Below are 13,558 nucleotides of genomic sequence, written 5' to 3' on the forward strand. Positions count from 1 at the left end.
TTCACTTTGTCTCTAAGTTGACCTTATCGAGGACCGCCTCGCTAGGAAGGAGGCATATTTGGCACCCTCTGTATGGCTGTATTTTTAATCAAGTACGCCACGGACTTCAGTAATTTCTGCTTTATATGGTTTGCTGCTTTGTTAATAGGTGTCTGAAGCTGACGACTGTTAGGTCTTCTTTATAAATTGTCTGTCCTCCTTGTAACGTGGCTCTTTATCTTAAGTGCTTTTAATCTTAAATTCTACCTTGTTCAAGATTAATCATTCCACCCCTTCCTCCTTTCTTTTTGTTGGCACTGGCCTGGTATCATTTTGTTGTTCTCTTTTGCTTTATGAATTTTTCTCTTACAGTTACTTTTAAGTGGTTTCTGGTAAACACTATGTTGTGGTTTTTTGTTTTGTTTTGTTTTTTTTAACGTTTATTTTTGAGACAGAGAGAGAGACAGAGCATGAACGGGGGAGGGTCAGAGAGAGGGAGACACAGAATCTGAAACAGGCTCCAGGCTCCGAGCCGTCAGCCCAGAGCCCGACGCGGGGCTTGAACTCACGGACCGCGAGATCGTGACCTGAGCTGAAGTTGGACGCTCAACCGACTGAGCCACCCAGGCGCCCCAATATGTTGTGGTTTTATTATTATTATTATTATTATTATTATTATTTTTGAATGTCAAAATCAAGAGTCTGTCTTAACAAGGGGAGCATTCAGCCCATCTGTTTTTTTTTTTAATTTTTTTTTTTAATATTTATTTTTGAAAGAGACAGACAGAGTGTGAGTGGGGAAGGGGTAGAGAGAGAGGGAGACACAGAATCTGAAACAGGCTCCAGGCTCTGAGCTGTCAGCACAGAGCCCGATGTGCGGCTGGAACTCGGGAACAGCGAGATCATGACCTAGTTCGAAGTAGGATGCTTAACCTACTGAGCCACCCAGGCGCCCCAGCCTATCCGTTTTTAATGTAACTGATGAGGTTTTGGGGTGATAGGGCATCCAGAGCCGATGGCCAGGAAAGAATTCTTGAAGACATCTTTGGTGCAAAAAAAGTGATTTTATTAAAGCATGGAGACAGGACCCATGGGCAGGAAGAGCTGTCCCAGACCCTGTGGAGAGAAGGGTTATACATTTGGGAGTTGGGGGAGGTCAAGTCCAAGGGAAGTTTGGGTTGAGATTTTCATATGCTAATGACTCACAGGATCCTGGAGGCCTGGCTATGGTCAAGCTAAGGTGGTTTTTGCCTCTAGCAGAGCCTGGGGAATATCTCACACATCCCACCTGCCAGGAGGGCTGATGGAGGGTGGAGGTGGGAGGGGGTTTGCTAGCTTGTATTTTGTCCTCAGCCCACCTCAGCCTCCCTCATCAGTAACAACCCTAAACTTGATTTTGTTTCCTTAAAACACTTTTTTATTATTGTTTCTTTTTTTCCTTTTTCCTTGTTTTTTACTGAGTCGATCTCATTGGTCTTTGCTCTCTCTTTTTTTTCCCCCTTTGTTTGGAAGTTCTGTTCTTTTCCATCTTGTTTTTTTTTTTTTTTTTAATTAACTAATTTTTTAAATTTACATCCAAGTTAGGTAGCATATAGTGAGTGCAATAATGGTTTCAGGCGTAGATTCCAGTGATTCATCCCCCTACGTATAACGCCCAGGGCTCATCCCGACACGTGCCCTGCTCAATGCCCCTCCCCCATCTAGCCCCTCCCCCCACCCACAGCCACCCCAGCAACCCTCAGTTTGTTCTCTGTGTTTAAGAGTCTCTTACGTTTTGTCCCCCTCCCTGTTTTTACATTATTTTTGCTTCCCTTCCCCTATGTTCATCTGTTTTGTATTTTAGTTACTTATTTATTTTAATGTTTATTTATTTTTGAGAGAGAGAGACACAGGGTGTGAGCGGGAGAGGGTTAGAGAGAGAGGGAGACACAGAAACCCAAGCAGGCTCCAGGCTCTGAGCTGTCAGCACACAGCCTGACGCGGGGCTCGAACTCATGAACAGTGAGATCATGACCTGAGCTGAAGTCAGACGGTCAACCACTAAACCACCCAGGCACCCCTCTCTGTTTTATATTTTAAATTACACCTATGAGTGAAGTCCTGTGGTATTTGTCTTTCTCTGACGGACTAGCTTAGCTTTAATTGTTACTTATCCTTCCCAATGTGTAAATGCATTTTCCTATTATATGGATATAAGAAGCCAGACTATTCCCTTCGTGCCTGCCTGCTGTCCTTCCCCCCAGCAAGATGTCTCCACGTTATCCCTCCCACCCCCACCCCTGCAAAGCGAGTGCTTTGAAATGCTTTTAGTGTCCCTCTGGTCTGTTTTATTTTTTAATCTTCCTTCCTTCCTCCCTCCCTCCCTCCCTCCCTCCCTCCCTCCCTCCCTTCCTATTATTTATTTTTGAGAGAGACAGAGCACGAGCAGGGGAGGGGCAGAAAGAGAGGGAGACACAGAATCAGAAGCAGGCTCCAGGCTCTGAGCTGTCAGCACAGAGCCCAACGCGGGGCTCGAACCCACAAACCGTGAGATCATGACCTGAGCAGAAGTTGGATGCTTAACTAACTGAGCCACCCAGGAGCCCGTATTTATTTTTTTAAAGTTTATTTATTTTGAGAGAGAGATAGAGAAAGCGTAAGTTGGGCAGTGGTGGGGGGTAGGGGGAGGCGGGGTTGGGCAGAGAGAGAGAATCCCAAGCATGCTCTGCACTAGTCAGCGCTGAGCCCGACCCGGGGCTCGAACTCACAAACCATGAGATGACCTGAGCCAAAGTTGGACGTTTAACTGACTGAGCCCCACGGGTGCCCCCTGGTCTGTTTTAGAACTTCCCCTCCCCCCGACCTGGATCCCAAGCTCTCAGCTTCTCTGAGAGGGTTTCAGGCTCTGAGCGCCGTGCCTTTCCAGATCCCAAACATGCTCACGTCACTGCATATTCCCCGTCCTGGGACCACCTGCCCTGTTGCAGGTGGATGGTCCCCCTATGGCAGCCTCCATTGAACACCCCCCGTCTGTCTTCTTTCTGTCCCCCTCTGTCTTGAGGTCTGGTTTCTGATTCTTTAGTCTTTGGTCAGAGTTCTTTTCGGGGATGGGGGATGCGTGGCCACAAATATTTTCTTTCACCGGGGAGCAAATGGCAGCTTGGCTGGTTGGAGGGCTCTTGGACTGAAGTCCTTCCTTCTCTCTCCGGTGTCTGTAGATGTTTTCCCACGGTCTGCCAAGCCCCAGGGTTGCAGGTGAAAAGTGCTTTTTTTTTTTTTTTTTTTTCCCCCTTTTTTCATGTGAGAGTCACTTGTCCTTTCTGTCTGGAAGCTTTTGAGAACTTGTGGTTGACCTTGGAATTTAGAAACAACACTAGTATATGCTTGGGTCTGTGTTTTTATTCATCAACCCTTCCTAGAACCCCCAGAACCTTTCAGGCTACAGATGTAGGCTTCCTTTCTTTTCTTTCTTTTCTTTTCTTTGTTTCTTCTTTATCTTTCTTTCTCTTCCTTCCTTTCTTCCTTCCTTTTCTTCCTTCTTTCCTTTCTCTCTCTCTCCTTTCCTTTTTCTTTTTTTTTAATTTTTTTTTTAACGTTTATTTATTTTTGAGACAGAGAGAGACAGAGCATGAACGGGGGAGGGGCAGAGAGAGAGGGAGACACAGAACCGGAAGCAGGCTCCAGGCTCTGAGCCATCAGTCCAGAGCCCGACGCGGGGCTCGAACTCACAGACCGCAAGATCGTGACCTGAGCTGAAGTCGGACGCTTAACCGACTGAGCCACCCAGGCGCCCCTCTCCTTTCCTTTTTCTTTCTTTCTCTCCTTCCTTCCTTCCTTCCTTCCTTCCTTCCTTCCTCCCTCCCTCCCTCCCTCCCTCCCTCCCTCCCTCCTTCCTATTTATTTTTAATTTAAAAATTTTGTTTAAATCCAAGTTAGTTAACATATAGTGTAATAATGATTTCAGGAGTAGAATTTAGTGATTCATCACTTACATATGACACCCTGTGCTCATCCCAACAAGGGCCCTCTTTACTACCCAGCCCCCCACCCGCCTCCCCTCCAGCAATCCTCAGTTTTGTTCTCTGTATTTAAGAGTCTCTTATGGTTTGCCTCCCTCTCTGTTTTTATCTTATTTTTCCTTCCATCTCCTATGTTCATCTGTTTTGTTTCTTAAATTCCATGTACGAGGGGCGCCTGGATGGCTCAGTCGGTTAAGCATCCGACCTCGGTTCAAGTCATGATCTCACAGTTCGTGGGTTCGAGCCCCACGTCGGGCTCTGTGCTGACAGCTCAGAGCCTGGAGCCTGCTTCAGATTCTGTGTCTCCTCTCTCTGTCCCTTCCCCTACCCACACTCTGTCTCTCTCTCTAAAATAAACGTTAAAAAATTTTTTTTTAATTCCATATATGAGTGAAATCATACGATATTTATCTTCCTGTGACTTACTTGGCTCAGCATAATCCACTCCAGTTCCGTCCACGTTGTTGGCAAATGGCAAGATTTCATTCTTTATGATCGCCGAGTAATACTCCATTATATATACAGACCACATTTTCTTTACGCATTCATCCGTGGATGGACGTTTGGGCTCTTTCCATACTTTGGCTATTGTTGATTATGTGATGCAGGCTTTTCTTTAAGGTGGTGTTGTTTGGTTTATCATCTCTCTGACTGTTCAGATTTCTGTCATTTGCCTGGTGGCTCCCCTGGGTCCGTTCTCTGTGTCTTCTCGCTTTTCCCTGTCACTTCTCTCTGTCACTTGGCTCTCAGGTGCGAGATACTGCCTTTCCCTTTATCTTTTCGGCCACTAATTTGAGTCTCAAATATGACCCTCCGTGCCTCCAATGCATTTACTGAATTGTAAGACCCGGAAGACATTTTTCGGTCCTCTCCTGCTCTGTATTTGAATCTCCCTGAGAGCTTATCTTTTGTCCATTTCTTCCGGTGGTGCCAGTTCATTAGGGGCCTCTTCTGATGGTTCTGTTTATTCTCTGACTATTGGATCAGAGAATATGTGTGCTGTCGTCTTCTTCTGCGTTTGCCCATTGGGGCTCCCCTCCACGCCCTCCTGAGCGGAGGTGATTCTTGGAGCGATAGAAGGGGCGGTGGCCTTGGCCCCCGAGGCAGCCTTTCCCCTCACCAGCCTCGTCCTACTGGCTTACTCTCAGAGGTGGACAAAGCTCAGCCCAGCTGAAGAGCTTGTCCTTACCCTCTAGGGTCCAGAGGAAAGTCAGGGGGTCAGACTTCAACCAGAGAAAGAGATGCCTCCAAATACAGAGAAGGAGTCAGCAGATGAAGAGCCTCTTGGGGAACCTTTTCTCCCTTGGTTACAGCCACGGTGGTCTCTCTGCTGCTCCCCTGACCCACCAAGCTCACTTGTGCCTCAGGGCCTTTGCACTTGCTGTTTCCTCTACCTGGCGGCTGTTTTCCCCCATCTCCACATGGCTTCCTTCTCCCTTTCACTCTCCTCACTCCACAGTCACCACGCTGTATCCCACCCCCCTTACCCTGCCTCGTTCTTCGTCATAGCTCTTAGCACTGTATCCCATGACATCACATGTTGTTGCTTTCTGGCGAACCCCACAGGGACAAGCACTTTGTGTTTTTTTTTTCCACAGCTCTATCCCCAGCGGTGAAAACACGTCCTAGGCACACAGTGGGCTCTCATTACATGTCTGTCAAATGCACGAGTAGGTGGCTGTCAGAGGAAACCCTTGTACCGCCTCAGAGCTGAGAGCACTGGACCAGGAGTCTTGTCCTAAGTGCTGGGGGGGCCCGCCCCTTGCTCACAGCACACATCGTGAGGTCAGATCGATGCCTGGTTTCATTAGCTAGGATAAAAAGCCACATAGGAACAGATGGGGCATTTCTCAGGGTAGCATCTGCTGTCTTTGCAGTCACTCGTGGGTGGGGCCTTGGGTGGGGGCCATGCCCACCAGCCGCATGGGCGCCATCTGTGTGAGGAGGCCTCGCAGGACCTGGGAAGCCTGTCCTGCAGGCTCTGGGACTCATAACCTTCAGGAAGGACTTGACCATTCATGTCCTCCATGTGGCCCAAGGCTCTAGACCCTTCCTTCCTGGTTCTCCAGCCAACTGGGCATGAGCAAGGCCACAGATTCCATCCAGGGCAGGGAAGCACCCTCCCTCAAGCATCTCTGAACGCCACCTCTGCCTCTGGCTCCCAGCCTCCAGGAGGTCCCCCCGGGGAGGAGCAGGGGGAGCACTTTCCCCTCCCCTTGGAAAGGAGACGTTTGTGAATGGTGACACTGCATTAGTGTGGGCACTTACTCGTCCCTTCTGCTCTCACACTGGCGGCCAAGGTGCCTCCTTGCTGCCATCTCGAGGAAGAGGCGGAAGGAAGGGCTAGCATGGGCATCTGCGGCCCCCATGAAAGGGAGCTGCAGGGGTGACGTGGGACCGGGCCCCAGGCCTTTCATCCGGGAAGAGGGGACGCACTGCCAAGCCACCTCGCCACCTGCCAGGCCGCCGGCTGTGTTACCTCATTTCGAAAAGCCGAAAGTCACAGCTTTATCCTCCTAAGAAAAGCAGTGCTTTCTGCCCTTCCCAGGGTTGCAAAGAGGGAAAAACAAAAAAACTGCACATGTGTCTCAGACCCCAGCACATTTTATTCCCCCGAGGTATGGGGATTTAATGGTGGGCCATGGACAGTGAAATTACAAAATATTTGGGGTGAAACTGTGTCAATTGCTAGCTATGGAAATGCTTTAAAGAAGACAATACTGGGGGCGCCTGGGTGGCGCAGTCGGTTAAGCGTCCGACTTCAGCCAGGTCACGATCTCGCGGTCCGTGAGTTCGAGCCCCGCGTCAGGCTCTGGGCTGATGGCTCGGAGCCTGGAGCCTGTTTCTAATTCTGTGTCTCCCTCTCTCTCTGCCCCTCCCCCGTTCATGTTCTGTCTCTCTCTGTCCCAAAAATAAAAAAAAAAAAAAAAGTTGAAAAAAAAAAGAAGACAATACCGAGTCGGGGGGAAAAAAATGTAGGCGATTGAAAACTACCAGAAATAATCCGTGGAAGGTAAAATTCCCCAGGAACCTCGGAGATGCTGTCCAGCCCCTCCAGTCATTGCTGGGCATTGGGACTCTGCCTCCTGGTCATTTCTTTCCCAGGGGCCTGGCTGATGTGTCCAGTGCTGTGCTTTCTCCACCAGAGTACGCTGAGCTGTGGCCTGTCCCCTGACAATCCCAAGTCCCTTTGCACATGGCTCGTCCCAGGTGGCTGTGCTGCTTACCGGGGCTGTATTTGTGGTACGGTCCTCGCTCGTATAGGGCTTGCTCTCCTACTCCATGATACAAGCGGTCGTCTGGGGGCAGAAGGCTTGTAGGGTTGACCTCAGGCCTTTCTCTAAACGCACGAGACTGTCTCTCCACTGTGTGGGTTGTGTGTTTCAGGTGAAGGTTCTTTCCCTCTGTGATTACAGGCATCTTATAAATGAAGGCAGACGCTGCAAGTTGCTTTTCTTTTATTTTCACTTTTTATTTTTATTTTCTTTTTTTATTTTCTTTTTTTTAATTTTCTTTTTATTTTCACTTTTATTATTGCATGAAAATACTTATAACAAAGTTTATCACTTGAAGCTTTTTCAAGTGCACATTTCAGTGGTATTCCATACATTCCCATCGTATCGTAGCCATTGCCACCATCCATCACTATAACTCTTTTCATCTTGTAAATCTGAAAGCCTCTGCCCATTTCACAATAACACCGCACCCTCCTCGTCCCCAAGCCCCTGGCAACCGTCTCTGTACTTTCTGTCTCTCTGGTTACGACCACTCTGGGTACCTTGTGTGGTGGAATCATGCAGTATTTGTCTTTTTGTGACTGCCTGTGGAGGTCTCTTGAGATTCCATATGAATTTCAGGATGGATTTTTCCATCTCTGCAAAAAGCCCCGTTGGGATTTTGATAGGGATTTGCATTGAAGCTGGAGATTGATCACTCTGGGTAACGTTGCCATTTTAACAATATTTAAGCCTTCCAATCCATGAACATGGGATGTCTTTCCATTTATGTCATCTTTAATTTCTTCTTAATGTTTTGTAGTTTTTGTTATATAAATCTTTTACCTCCTTGGTTAATTCCTAAGTATTTTGTTCTCTTTTTTTAAATTTTTTTTAAAGTTTATTTATTTTGGAGAGATAGAGACAGCATGAGTGGGGGAGGGAAGGAGAGAGAGGGAATTCCAAGCAGGCTCTGCATTATCAGTGCGGGGGCCTGATGCGGGTCTCCAACTCATGGATCTGGAGATCATGACCTGAGCCAAAGTCTGACTTTTAACAGACTGAGCCACCCAGGCGCCCCTGATGCTATTGTAAATAGAAGTGTTTTAGTAACTGATGTTTCTTAAGAAAAAACACACATCCTTGGTTATGTGTGTATTCCCTTTAGAAATGTTAAGATTTAGAAAAGAATTAAGAAGAAAATCAGTCACACAGCATCCCATGGCCCCCTCGACACCTTGTCATCTTAGTGTTTATTTCTACAAACTTGTTTGTATGTTTTCACATGCACGTGTCACACACACAAGTATGTATTTTTGCAGGTTGGATTACACTGTTTTTCTAGACTCCGTTTCTCGTTTAACTCTTACACATGAAATGTGTCTTTCCAACCATACACATGTGTTGCAGAACGCAGAAGGAAAATGTAAGTGGGAGCTCTGATAAAATTAAACACACAATTTATTAATTTTTCCTTTTGGCCCAGGATAGGGTATCTGAGAATCTCGCATTTGAAAGGTACAGGCACCTAATTTAACCTGGAAAAGGAAGGACTTTTGCTGAGCGTTTGCAAACATTGATGCTTCCGAGGGCTGGGACCTCAGTGTCCTGCTCACTGCTGTGTCCCCAACGGCCAGCACAGTGCCCGATACGTCAGGGGTGCTCAGCCATGGTCTGTTCGATGGCGGGCATGGTCACGCCTTGCAGCTGGGAGGGGGATTTGGGCACTGATGCTCTTGGTGTCTCTTACAGGAGAGCTGGAGTCCAGGCGTCTGGTACGGGGCGTACGAGGCCGAAGCATCAGCATGAAGGAGCCTACGCCTTCCAGAGCCAAGCAGGGAGCCTTCAAGACCTTGCCCCTCCGCTGGTCTTTCAGACCCAGGGAGAAACCGCCCGGTACATCTGTCGAGTTGGTGGAGTACTTAGAGTCCAGGCGGAGGCCCCGATCCACCAGCCAGTCCATCGTGCCGCTGTTGACGGGCGCTGCCTGCGAGGATGGGAAGTCCGCTGAGGGTGAAGACGGTAGGCCAGCCAGTGAGACAGTGCTGGCCCGAGCGCCCTGCCCCTCAGGCCACCCCAGTCCCTGTGCAGCCCCCGGAACCTCAGATGGCCTAAGTACAGCCAGGAAAGCCAAGGAAAATGCGAGTCAGGATATCAGGCTCCCCAGACGGTTTGACCTGCCCCTCACGGTGATGCCCTCAGTGCCGAATGAGAAACGAGCCCGGCCGGAGGGCCAGAAGACGGCGAACTGCAAGGGAAATGGCCAGGCAGGAAGCCTCAGCACAGCACCCTCCCCCACAGAGGCTCTGAGCAGCACGGAATTATCTAGAAACAGTGCAGAGAGCCGCCAGAATACCCGCATCAGAATGAGGGCTAATGTGGACGGCAGGGACGTCCCACAGGGGACCCTCACCCTTCTGAGGTCCGTGTTTTCCAAGAAGGAGAACAAATCTGAGAGGCCAGAGGTGGCCCCCCAGGTGTCCCCAGTGTCCCTGGTGAGCGGCAGGCTGAGCCCGGCTGTGGATGAGCACTCTCGGGGCTCCTCTCCTTCCCCCCGGATTCAGGAGAGCCTGGCCAGAGCCCCCATCACCCACTTGGAGAGGGATGTATGGTCAGCTCCCAGCTCTCTCCGCCTCCCTCGCAAAGCCGTCAGGTCCGCGAGGGCCAGTGCCCTGGGCACGTCCCAGAGGACTGTCCCAGGGGAGCACACTCCTTTGGGCACCTTGCAAAAGGTGAAATACCACACTCTTTCCTTGAGTCGGAAGAAAACGTTACCCGAGTCCAGCTTTTGATGGCGTGTTCCAGCTTGGTGTGAAGCTGGCATTCTCATGACTGAGCAGCTTGTAAGAAGCTCGTGTGTGTGGAGAATGGGCTTCCGGGAAGCCAGTTGTCTTGGGACCCCGGAAAATAAGTTTAGTTTAGTTTTGTTTTTTTGTTTTGGTGTCCGCATTCTGGATTTCCAAGATAGCATGTCCAAATACTTTCCTGAACCGTTCGGTGCTTTTATCCGTGCAAGCCACCAGAGGGTGCTGTTGGGTCAGCCTTACTATTTCAGGGCAAGACCTGATTGGTTTCAATAATTCCAGGGCGTGAATCTCTACGAGAGTGATTTGGGTGTGGGCCAGCTCGACAGCCCAGTAGAGAAGAGTCTGCAACATCGAGTCAATTCTTGTCATTGGCTTCTCGTTTTCAAACCTCTACGCGCTTCCTGAGATGAAACGTTCAAGATGCCGAAAACACGATAAAGAAGGATTCTAGGGGAGGGATGGAACAGAAATGATTGAGACTTTAGGAAGATATTTAATATATAACAAAATAATTGTAGTATTTTGATACTAGGCATAAAGGAAGTTCTTTAAAAAAAATGTGTAAGTATGAGACCTATATGCAATTTTAATAAAAGCCCATCAGTGAAACATGTGAATGGCTCTCTGAGTTATTCAAGTCTAACAAATGATCTTTTTTTTTTTCAAAGACTTTATTTTTTTAAGTATGCTTCACATTCAGCATGGAGCCCAGTATGGGGCTTGAACTCACAACCCTGAGATCATGACCTGAGCTGAAGTCAGACGCTTAACTGACTGAGCCACCCAGGCACCCCTCAAAGATTTTATTTTTTAAGTAATCCCTGTACCCAGCATGGGCTCGAACTCACAACCCCAAGATCAAGAGCTGCCTGAGCCAGGGCCCCTGGGTGGCTCAGTCGGTTAAGTGTCCGACTTCGGCTCAGGTCATGAACTCGCGGTTCATGAGTTCAAGCCCTGCGTCAGGCTCTGTGCTGACAGCTCGGAGCCTGAAGCCTGGAGCCTACTTCAGATTCCTCTCTCCCTGACCCTCCCCCACTCATGCTCTGTTTGTCTCTCTCTCAAAAATAACACAAAAAAATGAGTTGTTTCCAAAATTTTAAAGTGTTTTTAAATAAAACGACTTGCCATCTTCTAAGGAAACAGCAGTCCCTTCAGGTCTGTCTCTGGAGGGTTTGTACTTACAAGGCTCGAGAGTCTGAGCCTGTCCCCACAGACCATTAGTTGACTGTCTGGTTTCCTAGAACTTTATTTTTTCCTTAGAAGCTGTTCTGACAAATATCCTGTCACTTCGTACTGGGAAGCTGCTACGTCTGACCCTAGTAGACCTGGGTCTATACTTAGTCTGTGTTCTAGAAATACTTCCTTTCTGATGGGAACCATTTGTTCAAGACATCCAACTCCTGCAGCCCAGCCACATGGCCCCAGAGGGCCACATGTATACCTGTAGACCCGTGTGGCTGCATTTCAGAAGACATCCAGGTTCTCAAGTGTGAACTGACGAAATCTCAAGCTGGATGTGGAAGACACAGCTGTCCATGCCGTCTTGGGTTCTTCTGGGAGTCTAGGAATCCTATTTCCTCCGGATCTTTCTCCTGTTGGTGCTCTTTTGTCATATTGGGCTCCCATGCCCTTCTGAGCCTAGCCTCCCTTTGTCCTCTAAACGATTGGTTTGGGACTCAGATGTGCACCCCCAGCCTTCTTCCTTAGAAGACTTCGGCCTTTGGCATACTGTTGGACACCATGAACAAGTCCCAAGTGTTAGCGGTATTCTCCATACTGCACCACGGGCTGGAGATCTTCCCTGGGCACTGGACTTGGGAGGCTTACTAAGAGACAATACGTGGACCCTGGTGGCTATATCTGCCATCCCAGGTCTTTACCAGGGATGCCCAAGGCCTCTTGGTGTCTGCCTTCCATGAGACTGCTTCCCCCTCTGCAGGGTCCTGGCAGGAAAGGCTGGACGAACAAGAGTCTGGGAAAGGATTTTGATCTTTCCAGAATGAATCTTCATTTGATGGTTCTGCCTCTAGGAAAATTGGTCTGTTCTTATTTTCTGACAAGTATGCAACATTTCAGAGGGAAATAGCTCTAGCGCTCTCCTTTGGAAGTCACGGTCAATGTGAACGGTCACGTTTGAGGCATCGACATCTCTGTTGATGGCTTCCTGCAAGCTCTATCAGTCCTTCAAACATCCCCCACCTCCGTCTCCATTTTTCTCCCTGAATGGACAATGGAAGAAAAGGGTCTTCGGTGAGAACCCTACCCTGAAGAAGTTAAAAAGCTGTGTGCAATCACTGCGTTTGTGGTGGAAAGCAGTTACACCCACCTCCAAGTCCTGGTCTCCGTGTTGTGCAGAAGAGCCTCTCTTTGGACTGACACTGGCCTGTGGCAAGTCAACCTGAAAAGAACCACACCAAAGTGGTCAGAGAAACATTAGGTGTGAGCAGTGCTGCTTCTTACCTACCCCGCTTTAAACCTGGGTGTGAGAGAATTACAAGTGATCCGCCAAGATGATGCACTTCTGGCTTTCTGTAGTTAAATTCTGTAACATCCTCCCTCCCTCTGGATATATATTATTGTGCCATAGATTAAATTTCATTTTCATGACCCTTATGGGCCCCAAATACCCCCAAAGTCATCCTCAGCAAAACTTCTTGTCACAGCATGATGACACCACAATAGGGCCTGGGCTGTTGTCCCTGAAGGTTTCTGTGTCCACACTTGTCCTGCAAAGGAGGACCTCAGGATTGGACACAGACATACATGCAGTGGTCAAGGGCCAAGACAGAGGCTCTGTTCACAAGGTGGAGCATGGAAATCAAGAGGAATTCTATTCCTCAGATCGTCGGCACTCCTGTCGGAATTCTCGCTTGGAGAACACGAGACTTTGGGAGAACCGATGGACTGGACCCAAGGAGTGATTGTGTACAGGGGGTGGCTGTGGTCTGAACAGCCACTCGGGAGCCCCAGGTGGAGCCCCATGGAGCTGAGTTTCTCTGGACATGTTGGGGGGCCCAACCTGGGGTTCTGTGGACAGACCCTCACCCCTGTCTACATTTTGGGTCTGAAGGGAAGGCTTTCCAAGGTCCTGGTTGGCCTGGCCTTGGGGTAGCCACATACCTGCCCTAAACACATCCCTGTCATCCCTCTTGCCACAAAGAAGCACCTTGAACTGGACAGGCAAGAACCTGGGAGAGGTTGCCATGAAGTAGCTGAATGACCTTGTGAAGTCATTTCATCTGTCTGGTCTTGACATTGGACCAGATCCTCCCTCAACTCCCCCCGGGCCCCGAGTCTTGACGTATTGCCTTGCACACACATTGAGAGACCAGACTCTGGAGCCAGACTGCCTGGGGCTCAGAGCCCACCCTGCCACTGTCCAGCTGTTTGAGTTTGGGAAGTTACCTACCCCCCCTGTGGCTCTCTTGCCTTGTCTGTGAAGTGGGGATAATAATAAGACCCGATTCAATGGGTTGCTGAGAGTATGAAGTGAGCTAATTAGCAAACATCAATTATCGCTGTTACCAGGACTCTGAGCTGCCAGGAGAGGATTCAAATT

General features: G+C 48.9%; 1 protein-coding gene across 2 annotated transcripts in view; it reads left to right on the plus strand.

Annotated features, from left to right (window-relative positions):
* The window catches only part of USP43 (ubiquitin specific peptidase 43), a 63,185-nt gene extending 52,569 nt beyond the window's left edge, over positions 1 to 10,616 (plus strand). For both annotated transcript variants that reach the window (XM_042967274.1, XM_042967275.1), the window contains exon 15: positions 8,945 to 10,616. In XM_042967274.1, the coding sequence (XP_042823208.1) occupies positions 8,945 to 9,984 (1,040 nt within the window). In that variant the 3' untranslated portion in view covers positions 9,985 to 10,616. The remainder of the gene's footprint in view (positions 1 to 8,944) is intronic.
* Positions 10,617 to 13,558: the final 2,942 nt, after the last annotated feature.

The sequence above is a fragment of the Panthera tigris genome, chromosome E1 (assembly GCF_018350195.1).
Source record: "Panthera tigris isolate Pti1 chromosome E1, P.tigris_Pti1_mat1.1, whole genome shotgun sequence".
Taxonomy (NCBI): domain Eukaryota; kingdom Metazoa; phylum Chordata; class Mammalia; order Carnivora; family Felidae; genus Panthera; species Panthera tigris.